The 22,759-nt window shown below is 42.1% G+C and overlaps 1 protein-coding gene across 2 annotated transcripts in view; it reads left to right on the top strand.

The window, feature by feature from the left end:
- The first annotated feature begins 3,474 nt into the window (after positions 1–3,474).
- The window catches only part of EPHA10 (EPH receptor A10), a 43,096-nt gene continuing 23,811 nt past the window's right edge, over positions 3,475–22,759 (top strand). Inside the window, exons 1-5 of one of the 2 annotated variants that reach the window (XM_051987734.1) lie at positions 3,476–3,785; positions 5,571–5,635; positions 8,514–9,228; positions 20,449–20,604; positions 21,367–21,753. In XM_051987734.1, coding sequence (XP_051843694.1) covers positions 3,680–3,785; positions 5,571–5,635; positions 8,514–9,228; positions 20,449–20,604; positions 21,367–21,753 — 1,429 coding nt within the window. In that variant the 5' untranslated portion in view covers positions 3,476–3,679. Of the gene's footprint in view, positions 3,786–5,570; positions 5,636–8,513; positions 9,229–20,448; positions 20,605–21,366; positions 21,754–22,759 lie in introns of both variants that reach the window. The other variant, XM_051987733.1, reaches the window with a different exon arrangement.

Below are 22,759 nucleotides of genomic sequence, written 5' to 3'. Positions count from 1 at the left end.
CAAACAATCTCCAGCAAACTAAAAGAAGTGTCCAGGGCAGACCTGTTCCCATAACTCCTGCCTCTGTCCAATATTACCCTCTTCTTTCCCATTTACCTTTTTCCTAGGTCCTCTTCCAATTCTGATTTCCATTTGACTTACTGGCCTGAAGGTATCTAAGCTTAAAAAACAAAACAAAACACAACAGTACTTCTCTGTATCTGTCTCTGTCTAGAGCTTCCTTTGGGAGATTGAGAAAATTAGTTCTGCCCATAAGGAAACAGTTCCCTCTTTTTTTCTCTCTCCTCAATCCCAGCACACAGGGACACAGCTTTATATGAGAAAACTGTCATATACATCTACTAGTACATAGTAGATCCACTTATTTCTCCATAAAAACATTACATCAATAATTTACTATCAGATTCTAAATTCCTTGAAGGCAAAATCCACCAGATAGTCCCTCCCTGATTTCTTAATCCCATAGTGAGGGTTAAATCAATATTTGATAAATAAAATAAAATTTGCTACAAATAAGAACCTACTGGATAGAGAACTAATTGGCCTGGAAGGCAGCAGGACTTGATTACAGTCCCTCCCTCTTCTTGACACATATTGGCTGTGTGATCCTAGGCAAGTCATTTAACCTCTAAATGTTCTAGGCAATTCTCTGTGACTATAAATTGCAGAGAAGGTGCTTATCTTAGTAAAGGAACTTCCCACATAAGTTACAGGTTCCATTTCTATTCCTATGTACTTATATATATGTACTTGAATAGACACAAATATATAGAATGTGCACTAGGATTGAATAAAATAGGAAGCTTATCAGGTCACAATGAGGGATGCTTTTTTATTAAAGCTTTTTATTTTTCAAAACATATGCATGGATAAATCTTCGACATTAATTCTTGTAAAACCTGTGATCCAATTCCCCCCCTCCCCTTTTCCCCTACTTCCTCTAGATAGGAAGTAGTCCTATATGTTAAACATTGTAGAAGTATATGCTAAATTCAATACATACATATATATTTTTATACAATTATCTTGCTGCACAAGAAAAATCATATCAAATCAGAAAAAATGAGAAAAAATAAGATGCAAGCAAACAACAACAAAAAGAGTGAAAATGCTATGCTATGAAGCACACTCAGTTCCCACTGTCCTCTCTCTGGATACAGATGGCTCTCTTCATCACAAGACCATTGCAACTGGTCTGAATCATCTCATTGTTGAAGAGCCATGTCCATCAGAATTGATCACTGTATAATCGTGTTGTTGCTGTGTACAATGATCTCCCAGTCCTGCTCATTTCACTTTGCATCAGCTCATGTAAGTCCCTCCGGGGCTCTCTGAAATAATCCTGATGATCGTTTCTTACAGAACAATAATATTGATATACTATAACTTATTCAGTCATTCTCCAACTGATGGGCATCCACTCAGTTTCCAGTTTCTTGCCACTACTAAAAGGTCTGTTACAAACATTTTTGCACTTGTGGGTCTCTTTCTGAGGGATGTTTTTCAAAAGAATGTTTTAATACATTTTGCTTTGAGATAGATGATAATACAACAAATATTTGCTCTACACAACATATCATCTAAAACACTTGAACAAAACTGCCTTAAAGACTGGATCACCACCAAGCCACTTCCTATTTAGCAGATTTGTCATTCCCCCTTTTTTCAATAGAAAGAACTTGTACTTTAATAATTTGGTACCACCATTTATGAAGAGACACTATTTTGACCTGTTCTTTGGGGAAAAAAATATTTTATAGTAATTTGTCTTTTACAGAGCATCATATATATTAACTCAATTGATTTCCATTGTGGCTATATGGAGGTAGGTAGGGCCTATAGTATTATTGTCATTTTCCAGATACGGAAAAAAGGCCCATAGAAGTGCAGAATTCTGTATTTACACAGCTATAACCTGTTTTCTTTAAAGAATTATCATCTGTTGTTTTTATAATGCAGACTCTTTTAAATGAAGATTTTTTTTAAAAGTGGGGTTTAAATCTAGAAAATCCTCCCTACACACGTTTTTCTAATTAGGGAGGACCTAATTTTGTAATGTCTACCTCAGGGTAAAGGCTCCATCAGATAATCACAAAGAGGGGGCGCAATTTTCAAACTTTGCCCAGCCTATATCCTGCCTCTGCAGACTTTCCACACAAACACATTTACAGGCACACATATTGTCTCTTCTGCATCCTGTAATTAGGACTCCTGTGGCCTTGGATGGGGAGAGAAATGGTTTGAAGTTCATCCTGTCCAAAATCCCCATCCTTTCCCCTACACATCTTACACACACACACACACACACACACACACACACACATACACACTGGGTTGATCCTGACCACATAGACAACCTTCGCTCAAGGTCAAGGACTGATCTCTCTCTCTCTCTCTCTCTCTCTCTCTCTCTCTCTCTCTCTCTCTCTCTCTCTCTCTCTGTCTCTCTCTCCCTCCTTCCCTTCCCTCCCTCCTTTCTCTCTCTTCCTCTGTTTCTCTGCTTAACTGCACAGAGAAAAGATACAAATAATTTCATGCTCCCACCACCAAATACACACAACGGCACTTGTCTCAGCCAGGCCGGCCAGTCCTCTCTCCCTCGAAAGGGCTTAGCTAATAACAGGGTTCCTGTATCCCCTTTAGGCTGGAGAGGGATAGGAACTGAAGCTGGTAGGGAAAAGGAGAGGGTGGGGAATAGAATTAGAAGACGGATTCTCAACAGATTCTGCAGCCCCTATGTCCTCCCCAGGTGGAGCTGTGACGCGAAGGCCTATGAAAAAAACCAAATATGGTCTCTACCTTCCCCACCTCCCCAACCATGAAAGGCTTGGCGGCGCCCATCGGGTTAGAGAAGAGCCTCAGAGCCCCAGTGGGTGGGGGTCCAAATAGACCACCAGTCACCAGTCACATTCCAAATCTCCAATTTACAACTGAATACAAGAAAAGCCATTCCGGGAAAAACCAGAGCCTCCCGAGACTCTCCACTCCCCTTCTTAAGGATATCCTGGAGAGTGGAGGTCCGAAGCCCTGAGAGCGTGAAAGTTTTGCCCCGGGGTCTCGGGCACTCCGCACTTGCGGAGATGCACCCGAATCTGGGTCCCTGCCAGAGCAGTTTCCCTTGGGGACGGAGATCTAAGTCTCCTTCCACTCTCCATTCTGGGGTACGAGGGTAGGTAGTCCTCCTTCTCTGTAAATACCCCATCTTTCCTTCCTCAGCCCACGGGCTTTACCGGGTGCCCCACCCTGCGCATTCAGGGGCTCTCGGGTCCCTCAGAGGCGATTCTCCCACGCGTGAACACGTGCAGATCTTCGGTTCGTGGGACCACGCCCCCTGCGCCTACTGCTCCACAGGGATTGGTGGGCCCCCCTTCCCCCCTCCCGCGGCCCTGGCCCCGCCTCATTTCCTACAAAGCTCCGCCTCCCAGAGAAGAAGCCCCGCCTTCCTTAGATGTAGATTGGTTGAGTTTCTCGGACTGCGTTTGCTGTTTGGTCCTGGCAGGTGACGGTCTCAGATGCGTCCCCGCCCCCAGCCTGGGCCGGGGTCCGGAGCGCGGCTCCGTGGGGCGGGGGCCAGGACTGGGGCTAGGGCTACGGCCGGGGCTGGGCCAGGGGCTGAAGCCAGGACCGGAGCTGGAGCTGGGGTCCAGGCGGCCGCACTGACATCTCAGTCAGCTGGACCATGGAGATTGGCGCTTGCCCGAGCCCCCAGCGCCTGCTTATCTGCTTGCAGCTGCTCTTCCTCTTGCTGTTTCTGGGGCCCAGCCGGCCTGGCACCGCCGAGGAGGGTGAGTCCAGGATCCGAAGCCAGGGGGTTGGAGAGCTGCAGGGCCAGCGGTCAGGGTCTCGGAGCCAGGGCCCGGAGAGCTGGAGGGTCTGGAGCCTGAGGAGCCAGAGAGTCAGGACAAGCTAAGGAAATCGGGGGGAGGGGGGGAGTTTAAGGGGTGTGCGCAGATTGGGCCAAAGAAGGAAGGTAGAGAGACTGAGGGGAAGGGGTTAGTCCGGGAGACCAAAAAGGGATGAAGCCACAGGATGATAGGGCTAAGGGGTGGGGGGTGGGGAGAGTATTGGGGGGCGGGGCATTTTGTGGTAGTTGGAAGGAAAGAGGTTCCGAGAGACTGGCGGAGGAGTGTCTGGCAGACTAGAGGGGGCTTCCGAGTCTCGGGGTGATGTCCAAGAACTGCAGATGGGGCGGAATACTGGGGGTCCCGGAGACTAAAGAGAACTTCCAAAAGACCGGAAAGGTGTCTGACGGAAGGAGATATTGCGGGATGTATAAGGGAGACCTTTGAGAGGGAGATAGGGGGCAAGGAAGAGATAAACATGATGGGTAAATCTCAGAAAGGCTAAGGAGCTATGTGGATGGGAAGGCGAGAGAAATGAAGACCAGACGCGGGTGGGATCCTTGGGAAAGGCCAAAAAACCGAGACAGACAAGCAAGAGCCCGAGTCGCTGTCCATGGTGCTGCCAGCTTCAGCCACCTCTCTGGTCAGAATTGGGCGGACCCGGAGACTGGGCTCCTCCCTCTGTTGGCTGTAGCTGGGCCGAGACATACGTCTGGAAGCAAAGACTGTTCTGGGGACTGCTCTCCACCCTTGGCTCTAGTTGACTAATCTAGGGGAGTTCTCTGGCATAGTAACTCTGGCGACTTCTGATCTCCTGCCTTATTAAAAGAGAGGCTAATCAGTGTCCCCATACCTTCCCCAGGGGAAAGCCATTAGGTGTTTAAAGGGGCTCCCCTCTGAGTTCAAAACCATTTCCCTTTTTCTCTAGGCTTAAATAAAAGATGTGAGAAAGATTTTTAGAGAAAGTGTAGAGAAGGCTTAATCCTTCTCCTATATGGGGATTTAGACGAGGAAATAGTCTGCGTTTGGACTGGCAGAGAGATGACTTGAAAACCCATTTAAGGGTTTACTTTGACCCCCCAAAAAGTGGATTCAAATCCCAGCTCCTCTACTACCTATGTGTCCTTCTTAAGTCACTCTCTCTACTTCTCCAGTACTTCGTATGTAAGGAGATAGAATTGTATTCAAAGAAGTCCCAGAGAACTTAATATTAAATATCATGATCCAAACCCCTCCTCTTACCACTGGAATGCCAGGTGAGGAGGGGAGCAATGGCAGAGATTTAGAATATTTCTGGGGAGGTAGCTGAGCTCTATTGGCCTGGACATACAGGGGGATTTGTCATCTATGTCCCTATAAAGAGACACCTTTTCGACCATGTCTAGTCAAGCTTAAAGCAGAGATTAGGTCAGATGGACCCATGGGACTCTAATGTAATCAGTTTCTATAATATTCTTCTGGTTTACAAAGAGCATATAATCTGAGTAGTCAGAGTTATTCCAAAAGACTCCTAAGGATTTTTGATCCTCTTTTTAGGCAATGGTAAGCTTAACATCTCTACACAGAGACTGAAATTGTTCATTCCTCACTCCAGCCATAGGCCTTCCTCCTCAGGAATCTAAAGATATAGAAGGAGACCTTTTGATTTATTCTCTTGCAGATCTTCTTGTTGTTTGGAACATCTGCACCCCTTCCATGGCACTAACTTGTCTCGCTCCCTCTTTCTAGTTGTCCTTCTGGATTCCAAGGAATCCCAAGCTGAGCTAGGCTGGACTGCACTGCCCAGTAATGGGGTGAGTCTTTCCTTCTCTTTCCTGCTCCTTGAGTGGTAAGGGTGGAAATAGAAGTGGTTAGTCCTTTCACCACTACATAGGCAGTGGCCAGAGTCTTCTTTAGTAATAGAGCCTTAGGTAGTTCTGAACTGCAGCCCTTCTCTTTCTAGATTAGGATTACATGTGGCCAAATGGAAATCTCAGCACCTCTACCATCTCAGCCAGTCCAAGGAGCCAGCTGCTGTTCTTTGGGAGTAACTGACTATATGTGTCTTGCTTTCTTCCCTTTCCCACTCCTCTGAAGAACATAGTTCATCAAGACAGTTTGTTATGGGCCCCTGAATTCTAGACAACAGGATTCTGGACTCAAGTTCTGAGTTTCCAGGGCCCAGTTGATGTGAGATCTGTACTGCAATGCAGCTGCTATTACTGCAGCTCAGGTGCAGAATTTGGCCACCAGGAATCTGGTCTCAGCCACCTGCTCTACAGATGTCTGATTATCTGTCAGTGTCCTGATAGGAGTGGGGAGAAGTACCTAGATTACCAAGGAGACAAATTTAGATTAAGGGCCTCAGTAGGAGAGTCACTGATATCTGGTTTCTATAGCCAACTGTTGGATGCAATCTGAGGACAAATAAAATTGATCTATTTTACCTCAGTTTCCCCACTTGTGAAATAATTCACCATAGCAATTGTTTACTACCATGTTCTCCTTTCCCACTATCCAATATGTTTCATAGGATAAAGCATCTTCTGCTGTATACTCATGGCATGTAGATTTATTTAATATGAAGCTGAATGAAAAATCATTATACAGGCAAATCTAAAGTGGCAGTTCTTACAGTGTGTATCAAAGACAAAGATATGATTATTGGATCATTTCTTTTACTATTCACTTCAACAGCAGAAATTATCAACAATCCCAGCTTGCTTAGACTTTAGTGGCTGCTATCACCATTGGGCATCATGGGTTAGTGAAAAGGGTACCAGATTTGGAAACAAAGGATCTAGATTGAATCTAGGTCTACCAGAGACATCTTGATCAAGTCACTTCTCCCCCTCTTAGCCTTGCTTTCTTCAGGTGTAAAATAAAGGAGTTAATTATGTAATGGACAAGGTCCCTGCCTAATCTAACATATTCTGACCCTGTAGAATATGGTTTCTTCATAGGCATTGGTGCTAGACAGTGTCCTGCTCAAAATGGGCCATCAGAAATATTTGTTGACCAATTGAGTCAATGTCCTTTCCACTGCCCAGTCTTAATCAATTAACAGAGGATCACTGATATCTCTGTAAGACACAGAGAGGTCCCAGGATCACAGACTCACCAAGTGTCAGAGACAGGCTTCTATCTCAACACTAGTCATTAGGACACATTGCCTCTGTCAATAGTAATAATAAAATAGCTCACATATCTATAGTATTTAAAGTTGTATGTACTTAATCATTTTCCTATTTAATGCTCATAACAGTTCTATGAAGGAAGAAAGAGTAGACTTGGAATCAGGGAACAATGGATTGAAATTCTTACTGAAATTTATGATGTCTCAGATTCTGGACAAGTCACTTAATAATAATGCCTCATATTAACATATTGCTTTTAAGAATTTTTCAAATCATTTTATATAAATTCTTTTTTATCTCTCATAGCAACACTGTGAGGTAATAGGTATTATCAGCTGAATTTTACAAATGAAGAAACTGCAGATGGGGGAGGTTAAGTGACTTCCTCTACATCACTAAGCTAGTTTCTAAGAAAGTAAGTTTTTCTAACCCCAAATCTAGCAATCTATTCATTAACTTCTATGAATGTCAGATAATTCCCTAGTGCTTACCTAATGAGTCATAGATGGTTTTGGTAGAGAGAGTTTACACAACAGGAGTTCCCTGTGCTAAAGATGTCACAGATTACATATATTTGTATGGTAAGACTTGGATCCAAGTCCTTTCATGGGGCAGCCTTGGCCTGAGTCTATGGACAACATGGCAATGACCTTCTGGAAAAAAACCCTGAAAGCTCTGGTGTGTTTTAGACCATACTAGTCTAATCTAATCCCTTAATTTTACAGATTGTGAAATTGGGCAGACATTTTAGACCAGACTAATCTAATCTAATCCCTTAATTTTACAGATTGTGAAATTGAGGACAAGAATTGAAAAGTTTGTTAGAAGTTCATAGAGTTCAGAATTTGAAGGAACTTTAAATATTGGCCAACTGAAGACCCTCATTTTATATAACAGAACTAGTGCATTTGCACTTGACCAAGGCTATACTGCATGTGAAAGGCAGAATTAAGATTCCATTCATAAAACCAGAATGTTAAAATTGGAATAAACCTTAGAGATCATCTAGTGTACCCTTCAAGACCAAGTTCAGAGAGAGCTAGATGGTGCAATGGGTAGAGCACCAGCCCTGAAGTTAGAAGGATCTGAGTTCAAATTTGGCCTCTAACACTAATTGTGTAACTTTGGGCAAGTCATTTAAACCTAATTACCTCACCCACATTCCTCCCAAAGACCAAGTTCAAGTTCTACTGTGACTTTGGTTAAACAGTCAGATAATCTTGTTCAGTTTCTTCAGCTGTAATATGGGGATAATAGCACCCACATTTCAAGATTATTGGAAGGATCAATGAAATAAAATTTATAAAGTGCCTGACACTTAGTAGGTGCTTTGTAAATGCTATCTACTGTTGTTGCTAGATTTGACTCTGGGAAGTGAAGTGATTTATCCAAGGTCACAAAGCTAGAAAGTGGGGAATCAGAATTTGAACTCAGATTTTCTAGCTCCAAATCCAGGGTTCTGTCTGTGCCATTATATATCACTTCTGTCCAAGACAGAAGCCTTCTTCTCTTGCTGGATACTGATTTACCCTCTCCCCCCTGCCGCTTCCTGCAGTGGGAGGAAATCAGTGGAGTGGATGAGAACGACCGACCAATCCGAACCTACCAGGTGTGCAACGTCCTGGAACCCAATCAGAACAACTGGCTGCAGACAGGTTGGATCGGGCGGCGCGGTGGGCAGCGGATTTTCATCGAGCTCAAGTTCACACTAAGGGACTGTAGCAGCATCCCGGGGGTGGCAGGATCTTGCAAGGAGACCTTCAACCTCTACTATACCGAGGCAGAGGCGGAGGCTGGGGCTGGAGTAGAGGGGGAGGGAAATGGCGGGGCTGGGCTAGGTGGAAGCCTGAGCGAGACTCGCCAGCGCAAGGTAGCTACCATCGCGGCGGATGAGAGCTTCACTCAGGGGGATCTGGGAGAGCGGAAGATGAAGCTGAACGTGGAGGTGAGGGAGATTGGGCCACTGAGCAGGGACGGCTTTCACCTGGCCTTCCAAGATGTGGGCGCCTGCGTGGCCTTGGTCTCCGTGCGAGTGTATTACAAGCAGTGCCTGGCCACGGTGCAGAACCTGGCAGCCTTCCCAGACACCGTGGCAGAGGCTGCCTTCTCGTCGCTGGTGGAAGTCACCGGCACGTGCGTGGCCCATTCGGAGGGGGAGCCCGGGCGCCCTCCCCCTCGAATGCACTGCAGTGCCGATGGGGAGTGGCTCGTGCCGGTGGGCAGGTGCAGCTGCAGCGCGGGCTTCCAGGAGCGAGAGGAATCCTGCGAAGGTAAGTGGACAGTTCACTGAACTATGGCAACACCCGGTGCTTGGTAGACACGTCTTCGTTCAAATCTCAACCTCGCCCGCTGGCAATAGGAAAACTGGGATTTATTATTCTTGTTTGACAGATTAAGAAACCGAAGCTCAGAGGGGAAGTGACTTGCCCACCGTCCAGGATTCAAACTAAGCAGGGCGCTGGACTGCGTTTGATAAGAGCGAGAATAACATGTTACATTTATGTAGCATTGTTCAAAGCGCAGCAGCCCAGTGAAGTAGGGAAGTTCCCATTTTACAGATTGGAAGGGTTGAGAAGGTCAGAAAGCTAGAGGTAGTTGAGCCACAATTTGGGGTCCTTTGACTATGTAGCTAACGTTCTATTACAGCCATTCAGATGGATGAGGAAAGGCTTTTAACGGAGTGGAGGAGAAAGTTACTTGATCTACATTAGATCAAGTTTCTGGAAAGCTGAATGTGACATCTTTGTGAGGGCACAGTCAGAGCAGGATGGTTATGAAGAGATCTGATTTCCCAGAGGGGGATTCTTTTCCAAATCCTGGTGCAGACTCATTCCCATGTTCATGAAAATAGGGATCTTGGTAGACTGTCTAGGGGCTTAGATCACTGTTAATCCCCCCTTCACCCCCAATCACTTGTGGAAAAAGGCATATACTGTAGTGAAGTTTCCCCCATTGCCTCACAGAGGTCCAGGACAAAGTCCCATTAGTTCTGGGAAAAGCCCAACTTGCATGTAGGCCCATGGCAAGACAAGAAGGAGGCCAGGTCTATGGTGAACACAAGGTCCAGCAGATTATGAGGGTTTTATATCTTAGGCACTGCTTTGATCATGTCACTCTGTTCAATAACCTTCATTGGCCTCCTATAGCCCATCTGGTTTGGCATTCCAAGTCCCTCCACCATTTGGTGTCACTCAACCCTTCCATGTTTACCTTCCACTATTTTCCAGCATGTAAAGTACACTCCAACTAGACTAAATTACTGTACAGGTCTCATACTTTCCCATCCCAGTGCCTTTGCTCACAATATTTCCTAAGTCTCTCCTTCACTTCTCCAACATTATCTCAGCTTGTTATCATCTTACTTCAAAGCCCAACTCAAATGCAACTTCATCCCAGAAGCCTTTCCTCATTTTCTCAGTCAATAATTACCTTCCTTTTCAGTCATCACAAAGCACATTGTACCTTTTTAGTGAACTGGGCTTGTTTTGATTTGTATTAGATCACATTGCTATCTGGGTATGTATCATATCCTCCTACTGGACTGTGAGCTCCAAGGGAAGAAGAATTACGTTTTATTCATCTTTGTATATCCTTCTCCATGTCCAACATAGTTCATTGAACACAATAGCCGATAAATTTTTGTTGAGTTGAATTGAGATCTCTCTTTCCAGTTCCCTCCAACCTCCAGAGACTCCATCTGGCCCCTCAGTTGTCTGTCTTGCCACCCACATTTGTATCTATCCTTCCATGCTGCCGGTGGCTTTCTCTGCATTCCTACCCCTATCCTAAGCTTTGGGAGGACCTTAGGCCTTGGGTATACAAGGCTTGTGTGGGTTGAGGATTCATCCTGTAGTTCTCTGAACTCCAAGGGATTGCAGACTATAAGAACATGAATCAATCCAGGGAGGGAAAGACAAGTTGAGGAAAAGTTGGAGATGGAAGGACAGAGACTCTAATTTTTCTGGCTCTTTTGGTCTACAATAGGGCCCAGAAAAATAGCTGTGAAGATTTGGTAGCTTCAAAAAAACTGAGCTGCCATTCTTCCATGTATTAACAAATGACCAGTCATTGATTGATCAAATGTACTTTAAAAATCATTTTTCTAATACTCCTTATTTCAAAGATGAAAGAGAAGATACTTGACCAAAGTCACAAAGTTCTGGGTCTGCAGTCCAATAACCAGCCGATTTCAGTGTGGAGAGACTTCCTCCTCAGGGCAGGTCGGATTGGTCACCTTCTTTTTTTTTGTCATGGTCACTTACAAATTTTATACGTGTGTGTGTATACACACAAATATATAGGTGTGTATATATGCATATATAATATATATGTATGCATGTATGTATATATCGATATAGATATGGAGCTATGAGCTTATATTGGTGGAGGGACCCCCACAGTGATGACTCTTAGATCTCAACAGATAGTAAAGGAGACTATCACATCAGCTTTTCTGTCTGCCATATCTCACTTCTAATTTGAATTCTGGCTAGGGTTCTGGCTCTGATTCTCTCCAGCCACACCCCCTGGGTCTAAGCCTCTAATTTGTTATGAAATGGATTTTAAATAATGCACATTTTTGAAGGGAAAATACTTTATGTCCTTTATAAACATAATTAAATTCATTTCCCGCTCTCCAAGAGGAGAGGAATCAGGCTATTAACTGGCCTCTCTGGAAAGCCCAGACTGTCTGCTCAAAGAGAAAAAAATGGGGGACTTCCCCTCCCAACACTAGCCTACAAATGAGAGAAGACAACAGAGTGGCCACTCCAGGGGACCTGTCTTGGGAAGGAAGGGCGGCTTTCAGATCTTCCCTGATGCTATCTGGCCTTGAGCCCACTCAGACTTCATAATCTCATAAGAGAGCCCAGGACCCATGTAACAAGGAAATGTCTAGTTTAATTGTGCCATCAAAGGTTAAAGAAAAGAAAGAAATAGGCACTCATGAGGCTCTAAGAAAAGGAGAGGAGGTGGAATAGGATGGAGAAAATGAAGGGTTCTTTCTTCTGAAAGATGCTTGTTTCCTAAGTCAACTAACCTGGCAAGAGTTGAACAATTGTCAGTGATGTTTGGTGATGGGGTAGTGATGGATGGCAATAATCACTAGTGCTGGCAGAAATGGTGGGCAATGGATAATGATGAAGAACAATGGGCAATGATACTGAATGATGGTGGGTGGTGATAATGATGGCAAATAATAGTCAGCAATAGTGGGTAAGATGTGTAATGATGGCTAGCAATAACCACCAATGATGACAGCAATGATGAAAAATTGTTACTTGGTGTAGTTAGAGAAAATGATCGATAATAGTGGATATAGTGGGTGATATTCATTGAGAGTAAACAGTGGTTACAAATGCAAGGATGTTGGGTAATAGTGATTTTGCCTTTATCTCTTTATTTAATTTTGTCTTTATTTCTTAGCAAAGTCCTTGGCACATAGTAAGTGCTTAATATAGACTTGCAAATAGCTGACTAGAATTTATACGGTGCTTTAATGTTTGCGAAGTGCTTTACAAATTTCATCTCATTTGCTCTTCATAACAATACTCAGGGGTAGATGCTATTGTTATCCCAATTTTGCCAACAAGGAAACCAAGACAGAGGTTGAGTGACTTGCCTGGTAAATATCTGAAGCCAGATTTGAATTCAAGCTTTTCTGACTCTAAGTCCAGGGCTTTATCCAATATGCCACCAAGCTATTGACTGTTGCCCAACAGTAAGACTAGGTAATAGTAATGGTTAATGATGGATGATAGGCAGTGACAGTGGATAATGCTTAATGATAGAGCCACCCTCTTTCCTTCACTGGTTTTTGGTTTTCCATGTCTGTTGCCAGATACTGGACCAACTATCCTGTATATGAGAATTAAGGCAGATAAGTCTTGATGAGCACAAGAGTGAATCTTTGAAAAAAATTCCAGTTCTGACAAGGATTGTGTGTTTTCTTGGAGTTTTAGAATCTTGAGAGCAAGAGCTGTCTTGTGTTTGATGAAGTAGCTGTAAGTATCTATATTAGAGTGACCTATACATAGTAAGTATTTAGTAAGTTTTTCTTAAATTGAATGGTTGAATTCACACTCGGACAGCTTGGATTATCATAAAATTTGAAGAGACCTTGGAGTTCATCTAAGTCAAGGATTCTACTTTTTAAAATTTGTTTATTAGTTTTCAACATCTACTTTTATAATATTTTAATTTCCATTTTTTCTCCTTTCATCCCTTCCCCCAGATGGCAATCTCCTACAGGCTCTATATGTACAATCATGTTAAACACATTTCCACATTAATCATACTGTGAAAGAAAAATCAGAACAAAAGGGGAAAACCAAGAGAAAGGAAAAACAACAAAAAGTGAAAATACTATGCTGTGATCTGCATTCAGACTCCACAGTTCTTTCTCTGGATGTGGATAGCATTTTCTATCATGAGTCTTTTGGAATTGTTTTAGATCATTGTATTGCTGAGAAGAGCAAAGCCTATCAAAGTTGATCATTCACACCATGTTGCTGTTACTGTGTACAATATTCTCCTGATTCTGCTCACTTCATTCAGCCCATGTTCATATAAGTTTTTCCAATTTTTTTTTCTGAAAACTACCTGCTCATCATATAAAACAATAGGATTCCATTACATTCATATACCACAATTTTTCAGTCTTTCTTTAATTGATGGGTATCCTTTCAATTTCTAATTCTTTGCTATAAAGAGAGCTGTTATAAACATTTTTGTACATGTGGATCCTTTTCTCTTTTTTATGATCTCTTTGAGATGTAGACCTAACAGTAGACTTAATGTAGACCTAAGGTACTGCCAGATCACAGGATATACCAGTTTAATTGTTCTTTGGGCATAGTTCCAAATTGTTCTCCTGAATGGTTGAATCAGTTCACAATTCCACTAATAATGCATCAGTATTCCAATCTTCCTACATCCTCTCCAACATTTATCATTTTTTTTCTGTCATATTAACCAATTTAATAGGTATGAGGTGGTACCTCAGAGTTGTTTTAATTTACATTTTTCTAATTCTTATGAATCCCCAAGTGACCCTAAAACTCTTTCAGGGGATTTAAGAAATAAACAGATTTTTCCATAATAACATTAAGATGCTAGTCATTTTTTAAAATATTCCTCCCTTTTCCAATAACAAATATATATAAGAAACTGGAGGTTTTTTTTCCAATACTTTGCCAAAACAACATGTCATAAGAGATTGAATGTAAAAGTAAAATCCAGTTACCTTCTATTAAGCCAGACATTAAATAAATTTGCAAAAATATGCAAAACAATATTTTCACTATTCTTTGTTTTGGAAAACATTTTTCAAATAAATATCTTGTTTATCTTAATGTTAACACACAGTGGCTCATTATTATTTTATGTGAATTAATAAACATTTTGAAATTTTGTCAGTCTTTATTTCTAATACATGTCAATAGATATAATCCATATAAGAAAAAGTTCTTTGACATTCTCAATAATTTTAAGAGTATAAAGGAGTCCAAAGAACAACAAATTTGAGAATTGATGATCTAGGTTAACCTCTTATCATATGCAGGAATTCTTTCTATTACACCTTTTTGTATGTGTATGCTATCAATATCTTTGGTCTCTGAATTATATTTTTAATACAAAAGCATAAAATACATAAAATTACAAAGGAAATCAATTATGTTGAAATCTATTCATTAAATTATGAAAAGAAAAGGTCTGAGTTTATGATTAAGAATGAGTATATACCTGACAAATGGCTACTCCACCTTTGTTGAAGGTGTCTATTATGATAATCCATTCTACTCTGGACAGCTCTGACTCAAGTCAAGGGATCAACAAGCATTTATTAAGCACCTGTTTATATTTTGTCTACTGTTCTAAGCACAATTTAATACAAAGAAAGGCAAACAATCACAAACAAAAACAAAGTTCCTGGTCTAGGGGAGATATTGCACAAGTAACTGGGTATAAACAAGATATTACAGGACAAAATGTAGATAATCTCAGAAAAAAGACACTAAGGTTAAGGAAATTCTAGAAAGATTTTTTTGGTAGAAGGTAAGATTTTAGCCAAATGAAGTTAAGGATACCAGAAGGAAACTAGGATTTGAAAAGTAGGTTTTAAGAAGACTGGGGAGATAAAAAGGAGCTAGGTATAAGGGACTTTTTTGAAAAGTGCATTTAATCAGAGAATGGCATAGTCAGATTTTTAGGAAGATCAATTTGATAGCTGAAATGATGGACTGGAGTAGAAAGAGCCTCTAGGAGGAGAGGCCAGTAGGAAATCTATTGCTTGTTTTTGTTTTTTTTTTAATGTTGAGCTGAAATTGATCTCTGTATCGTTGACTTCTTGGTTAAAATATAAGGGTAAAATGAACTCTAAATGTCTACTGTATATGACAGGTTGCACTGTGATTAAGAATTCCTTGGCATTGGGAAGGAAGCCTTCTGACTGTGCCATTCATTTTGAGGATCCTAGCCTTTTCTGTTCATCTTGACCCATTGATCCTCTAGGATTTCTGTCCTCTAGGGTCATACACAAAAAGGATTTGAACCCTAGATCCTCAGCTTTAAGATCTAACCTATCCAGCCCTTTCTGGAAGTCCATGACCCCTTCAGAGCTTTGGAAATATTGCCATAGTTTTGTTGGCCCATGACCCAGAATTCAGACTCTTTTTCTCTACCTTGACCCCACTCCTGCCCACTGTTCTGATGTTGTGGCTTTCAGCAAGAGTGATGCTATGACATTTTCTTGGAGTTACAACCTTTGCTTGATCTTCCTCTTTCCCGGTGAGTGCCTCTCAATGTCTGGTTTCATTTGCTATGTGAAAGGATCTTCAACCCTTTCTTTTTTTATGCTTTTTCCTGAAGTTGTATGTAGGGAACTGAAAGGGGTTCCGAATCTCTGAATGCCCCCATGGAGGAGCCTACCAAGGGGTAGATTGAGGATAGCACAGAGAAGATGTGTCCTGTTCTCAAATTTCTGTTTATTCTTTACCTTCAGGTCTCAGATTTATGCATATATTTTAGAGTATTTAACAGGACTACCTGCCATCTAGAGGAGAGAGTGGGGGAAAGAAGGAGAAAATTTGGAATACAAGGTTTTGCAAGGATCATTGTTGAAAAATTACCCATGCATATGTTTTGTAAATAAAAAGCTTTAATAAAATAAAATTTAAGAAAAGAAATTAGGGGTTTATGGAAGGTACTTTAATAAAATAACAACCTCTGCTGAGTAGCACTTTAAGTTTTACAAATTTCATTCTTTCCCCAAATCCTAAGAAGCAAGAAATACTTGTATTATTATTCTCATTTTCTTGGTAAGAAAAGTGGCTCAGTGCTTTCATGGTTATAGGTAATCTCTCCAACATAGATCCTAACTCCTTTACTTATGTAGAATCAGATCTTTGGGGAGGTCTCTTTGGTCATGTTCCTGGGGAATTTGGAATTACTACAAAGACTCATTGGTCACATAGGTAGTAGCAATACCTTTCCTCAATTGTCCTAACTTGTGCACTTCTATCTATATGATCCTCTACCCTTGAGTGATTTTTCCTTTAGCCTGTTTAGCAATCCATAGAGGAGTTCCTAGGATGCTCAGACTTGGGTCAGTATTTGAATGCTTTATACCTCACTGCTGTAATAAAGAATGTGTTGGCCAAACCAGAAAGTTGTTTTAAAAAGTGGCTCAGAAAATTTAAATTACTTTCCCAGTATCATAGAAACAATAAATATTGGAGTCCAAATCTTTTGTTTCTAAGTCAGACGAGATCATAGATGATACTCCCTTCTCAGAGCATATACATTTGTCTTCAAGAAACTAAATTTTGTCCTGTGAGCAACAGGAACAATGTCCCTCAAACTCTTCTCTTATTTCTTTCCTTTTTAATCCTAAAATCCATCTGTAGTCACAAAAATTTGTACCTATGATGTTTTCCATTGATAAATGAGAAGCAACTATCTAGGACTTATCTACGTGGTAAATGAGTTTGGTGGAGGATTAGTATGTAAAGAGTTTTTCATTGACATAGATAGCAAAGAACCTATTAAGCCTCTCATTGCTACTTGAGAATAAACTAGAATTTATTCACTGTGTAAGAGATCTGTGGATAGATTTCAGGAAGTTTATGAACTTGTATGAGAGGAAAATCACATTTTTATTTTCACTGTACTTTGATTTATTTTATAATCTTATGTGTTTTATTTTATGCATTTAAAAAAATTATTCTGAGAAGGGATTTATAGGCTTTACTAGACAGCCACAAAGGTTTGTGACATAAAAGAACTTAAGCATCTTTGTACTAAGTAATAGATCAGGGAGATGGAAGGTGCTTATAAAGCCTTTCATTGTTAAACGGGAGAGGGAGTTAAGCTTGTAAAGCCTCTCCTTGCTATTTAAGAGGCAATTCTCTAGACCTTTTCTATTAGCTATACTTTCTTAATTCATTGAATTAAAGAAAAAAATTATTATGAGTGACTAAAGCATATGTCCCTGTTTTTATAAAACGCAATCAATTTTAAGGGATAAGGGAGGGGAGCAGAATATGATGATTATCAGTATTATACTATTAGTTTATTAAAAAGTTGTAAAAGTGTTACAGTAGCCCAAGTATTTGGATTTATGCAAACATGGAGAACAGACAGTGGAAATGTTCAGTCAGGAGATGTAATGTCTAGTTCAAGGAATAGCAGGAAGACTAGTGTCATTGATTTGCAGACTACAAGGAGGGAAGTAAAATATAAGAATACTGGTAAGGTAGGAAGGGATTAGATTATGAAAGGCATTGAAAGTCTAACAGGATTTGATTTTATATTTGATCCTGGAAATAATAAGGAGTAATAAACAAAACTGGAGTTCATTGAATGAGAGAGGGGGTGATATAATCAGACTTTGCACTTTAGGAAGATCAAATTGACAGTTGAGTGTAAAATAATTAAAGTAGGATGGGACTTAAGGCAGGAAGACTTACCAGAAGGCTACAGCCAAGCTGTGATGAGGTCCATCACCAGTGTAATTGTAGTGTCAGAGGAGAAAAGAGGCTATCATAGCTATATATGTGTGTATATATAATATAATATTATATAATATAATGTATTATGTCATAACATTATATATAACATAATATAGTATACATATATACATATGCACATGTATATTACATGTTATATTATGTTATGTATATATAATGTATGTATAACAAAAAGAAAAGTGGCAGCATTTGACCACTGATTGGATGAGAATGTTGAGAAACAGTAAAGAGTAGATGACAGTACCAAGATTGAAAGCTTGGATGATCAGGAGATGTAGTAGTAAGCAAGAAGTTAAAAGTAGAAGGGTCTGGAGGAAGGGGAGAAAAATGAGTTAAATTTTGGACATCTTGAATTTAAGATATCTACAGGAAATACAACTAAAATGTGTAAAAGGCACTTGTAAATGCAAGACTGCATCCCAGGAAAGAAGTTAAGATTATACAGGTAGATCTAAAAGTTGTCTGTATAGATATGATGATTGAAGTGATGGCAGCTGATGAGATCAGCATGTAAAACAATATGGAGAAAGAAAAGAAAGGGCCAGGAAAAAGACTGGGGGGGGGGACATGTCTACTCATTTTCAGCCCCAGATTTTTCTCACTAAGGGCATACTCTTTTCAAAGTTGAGAATTGGCAGCCCTTCGCTAAATACTTTCTGTACTCAATCTTGAAAAGAGAGATTAGGGATCCCTCTCAGCAATGAGTGCCACCACACAATTTGCAAGCTATCCTGTCTAGTCCTCTCCCTGTAGGACAAGATAATCCGTTCCCCCACTCAGATCAGCTAACTAGTTAGCTTACTTAGTAAGAGGTGCCTAGGAAAGGAAAATCCTTAGTTATCTCTGCTCACCAGATCTTTTTATTTTATTTTATTTGCAGTTAATAGTATTTTTCCCAAGATGTAAGATTTTAAGTTCTAAATTTTTCTCCTTCCCTTACCTTCTCCCAAAACAGCAAGCAATCTGATATAGGCTATATAATATATAATCATATTAAGCATATTTCCATATTCATCATATGAAAGAAGAATAAAAAGGGGAAAACCAGGAGAAAGAAGAAACAGAAACAAATTGAAAAAACTAAAAATAGTATGCTTCGATCTGTATTCATATTCCATAATTCTTTCTCTGGATGTGAGTAGCATTTTCCATCACAATTCTTTTGGAATTGTCTTGGATCACTGTACTGCTGAGAAGAGCTAAGTCTATCGTAGTTGGTTGTCACCCAGTGTTGTTGTTACTGTATTCAATGTTCTCCTGGTTCTGCTCACTTCACTCAGCATCAGTTCATGTAAGTCCAGATTTTTCTGAAATCAGCTACTCATCATTTCATACAGCACAACAGTATTCCATTACATTTATATACTATAACTTGTTCAGCCATGCCCTAATTGAGGGTTATCCCTTCAATTCCCAATTCTTTATAGAAAGAAATGCTATAAATATTTTTGTACATGTGAATTCTTCCCTTTGGGGATACAGACCTAGTAGCAGTATTGCCGGATCAAAGGTTGTGCACAATTTTATAATTTCTTGGGCATAGTTCTAAATTGTTCTCTAGAATGGTTGGATCAGTTCGCAACTCCACCAGCAATTCATTAGTGTTCCAATCCTCCAACATTTTATTATTTTCTTCTTGTGTCATATTAGCTAATCTGCTAGATGTGTTCACCAGATCTTCTGTCCTTGACAGGAAATAGTTCATGTGTTTTGATATCTTTTTCACTGCAGCAACAGCTTTCTTGCCTTGCCACCTCTCTCCATATTAAACTAGTAACCCCTACTCACATTTCTATAATACGAAACTCTTTATGTACATTACCTCACATTTGATACTGTTAATAACTGCATGAGTCAATCAGTAAAAATATAACCATTTCCCATTTTACAGATGAGGAAGTTGAAGATCATAGAGGAATAGTGACTTGCCTAAAATGAGCGGTTAATAAGTGGCAGAGTTGAAACTTTAACTCATTCTTCCAGTATTTTTCCTACTGTAATGGAGATGTGTGGGGAAGGGCAATTTGAGGGGAGAGTTGGGGGAAATTGGAAGCCCTAGGAAGATCTATTGTGGCTCTTAGAGGAAGGCAGGAAAGCCCAGGTTTCTAAAATCCCCCTAGGCTCCCTGGGAATTCTGACAAAGCCTGCCATTCATGGCATCTAATAACCAGACCGTGGTGAGAAGAAAGGGGCCTCATCTAAAGAAAGAGGCTATAGGGGATTAAATGTGTGTCTGGCCACAGCCAGCCCCCAACCCAGAGCCCGTTTAGAATCAGGCAAGAAAACTTGTCCTAGGATCCATTTGGGTGACTAGAAGGAATTCCCTGAATTTTCCATCTCGAGGGGGAGCCTTCCTACATCTCATAGGTCCCAGATTCGCGCCCACCCTCTTCCACTCGTGGTCCTAGACTGGGTCCGCCTCTTCCCGCGCCTCCTGCCCTTGACTGTCGCCTCTCTCCACAGCCTGTCCCCCTGGATTTTACAAGGTGTCCCCACGGAGGCCACTCTGCTCCCCGTGCCCCGAACATAGCAGCGCTCTGGCCAACGCCTCCACGCTCTGCGTCTGCCAGGACAGCTACTCCCGCTCCCCAGCGGACCCACCCTCAGCCTCCTGCACCCGTGAGTCACCTGGGGCGGGCGTGGACCCAGCGATGCCCTCAGACCTGGTCAGGCAGCGCCAGACTCTTCTTCGAGCCTTGGCAGAGCTCTTCCCTTCCCCTCCCAGACATCCAATCGGAGCCCCTTCCCATATTTCACCCATTCCCAGGCCCTATGCTACATCCCGCACCTCTCCAAGGCCCAATCCCATTTCCCGTGGCTTTTCAGTTCCAGTCTTCAAATCCCACAGAATTTCCAATGTTTAAGTAGAAAAAATATGAGATGGCGAATTCAAGACTTAAAGCATATTCTGGATAAATGTTAGGGGGGTCAAAGTGGGTAGGGAGAGAGGAAGGGGAAATTGCTTCCCTCTCCTTTCCTCCTCGCTTTTCTCCGCCCCCTCCCAAGCCGCCCAAAATAGCCGGGGGTAGCACTCCTTCCTTATTCATTATTTCCTATTTTTGTGACCGCGGTCAAATCACTTCCATTCCAGTTCTCGGTTTCCCTCATCTTTAAAGCGAGTTGGATCCTCGGAGCTTTATATTTTCTTCCAATTCTCAATGTCCTCTCCTGGAGTTCCCTCCCGGGTGACAGACCATGTGGCCTTCCCCTCTCAATCTCTTGAACTCTCCATCACCACCGGCCGATTTCAAACTCTATAGATTTACCCCTTCCCCCAAACCCTGATCCTCTCGGTCTCTCCCCTCCCGACTCCAATTCTACGCTGCGCAGGCCGGGTCGTTCAACCGGACGCGATCTCACTGCCCCCGCTCCCCACCCCAGGTCCTCCGTCTGCCCCCCGAGATCTGGTCTACAGGCTGAGCCGTTCCACCCTGTTGCTGCGCTGGAGTCCCCCGGAGGACTCTGGGGGCCGTTCCGACATCACTTACACAGTCCTGTGCCAGCGTTGCCCCGAGGATGGCCCGGGCGCGGGGCAGGGGCAGGGGTTTGGCCAGGGACCCGGGGGCTCCGGGGGCGCCTGCGAGTCCTGTGGGCCCAGCGTGAGTTTCGTGCCGCGCCAGACCGGACTGCGAGAGAGGACAGTCACCTTGCTCAACCTGCTCCCACACTCCCACTACACCGTTCGGGTGGCAGCGCTCAACGGCGTCTCCGGCCTGGGCGCTGTGGGGACCACTTATGCCCAGGTCACCGTGTCCACGGGTCTGGCGGGTAAGGCCCTAGGCTTGCCCCAACTGTTGTCCCTGACCCCATCAGAATCCCCCGGCAGCAAGGCCCTAGGAATTAAATCCCCCTCACCCGCTACTCCCCTTTGGAGGAGGATAGAAACTATCCCTCCCCACTGGAAAGGTAATCTCTGGGTAGGGATGCCTCTGCTCCCGAGGTATGGAAAGGGAAATCCCTGTCTACTCTGTTCAACTGCCTTCACTCCTATATGCTATCTACCCACTTTTCAGCTCCCCCCTCCCACAGTTTTGTTGTTTCCTCCTTCCAAGTGTTGCCCTTGCAACCTATATATAGAAATTTGCACATAACAGTCAAAAAAATAACAGCAAAATAGTTCCTGCCTTTAAGGAGTTTATATTCTGTCATCAGTGAATATGCACATATACAAGTAATGTTCAAGATGATTACATAGGGATTTGCTGGGAAGGACACTAGGAGGGCAGGGAAATGACTTAGGAAAATTTTTATGGACAACATGGAAGATGAGCTGACTTTTAGACTAAGAGTGGAAGTTCATTCAGGCATGAAACATGGAAAAAGTGCATTCAAGTTATGAGGAACAATCAGTGCAAAGTCAGGGAGGTGGGAAATGGAGTCCCTTTCATGAAGAACAGTAAGAAGGCAGGTTTACCTGAACTGTGGAGTGTAAGAAGTGGAGTAAGGTGGGAAAAGGCTGGAGAGGAATGTTATGGCCAGATTTTGAAGGTCTTTAAATATTAAAACAGAGGAGTTAAATTTTGCTCCTAAAGATACTAGGGAGCCACTGGGGTTTATTGAGTGACGTGTTCAGACCTGTGTTTTAAAATTTTAATAAGATACCCCTAGACAAACATACACACACACACACACACACACACACACACACACAAATATGTGCTCTAATACGTGGTGACTTCTGAGCAAAGGTGGAAACAGATATGGATTGTGAGAAATAGATCAGAAAGTATGGTTCAGGAAGAAGCCTAGAGAGACACTAGAAATTCCAAAGAAG

The sequence above is a fragment of the Antechinus flavipes genome, chromosome 3, assembly GCF_016432865.1.
Source record: "Antechinus flavipes isolate AdamAnt ecotype Samford, QLD, Australia chromosome 3, AdamAnt_v2, whole genome shotgun sequence".
Lineage (NCBI taxonomy): Eukaryota > Metazoa > Chordata > Mammalia > Dasyuromorphia > Dasyuridae > Antechinus > Antechinus flavipes.
This window is presented reverse-complemented; position numbering and strand designations above follow the sequence as displayed.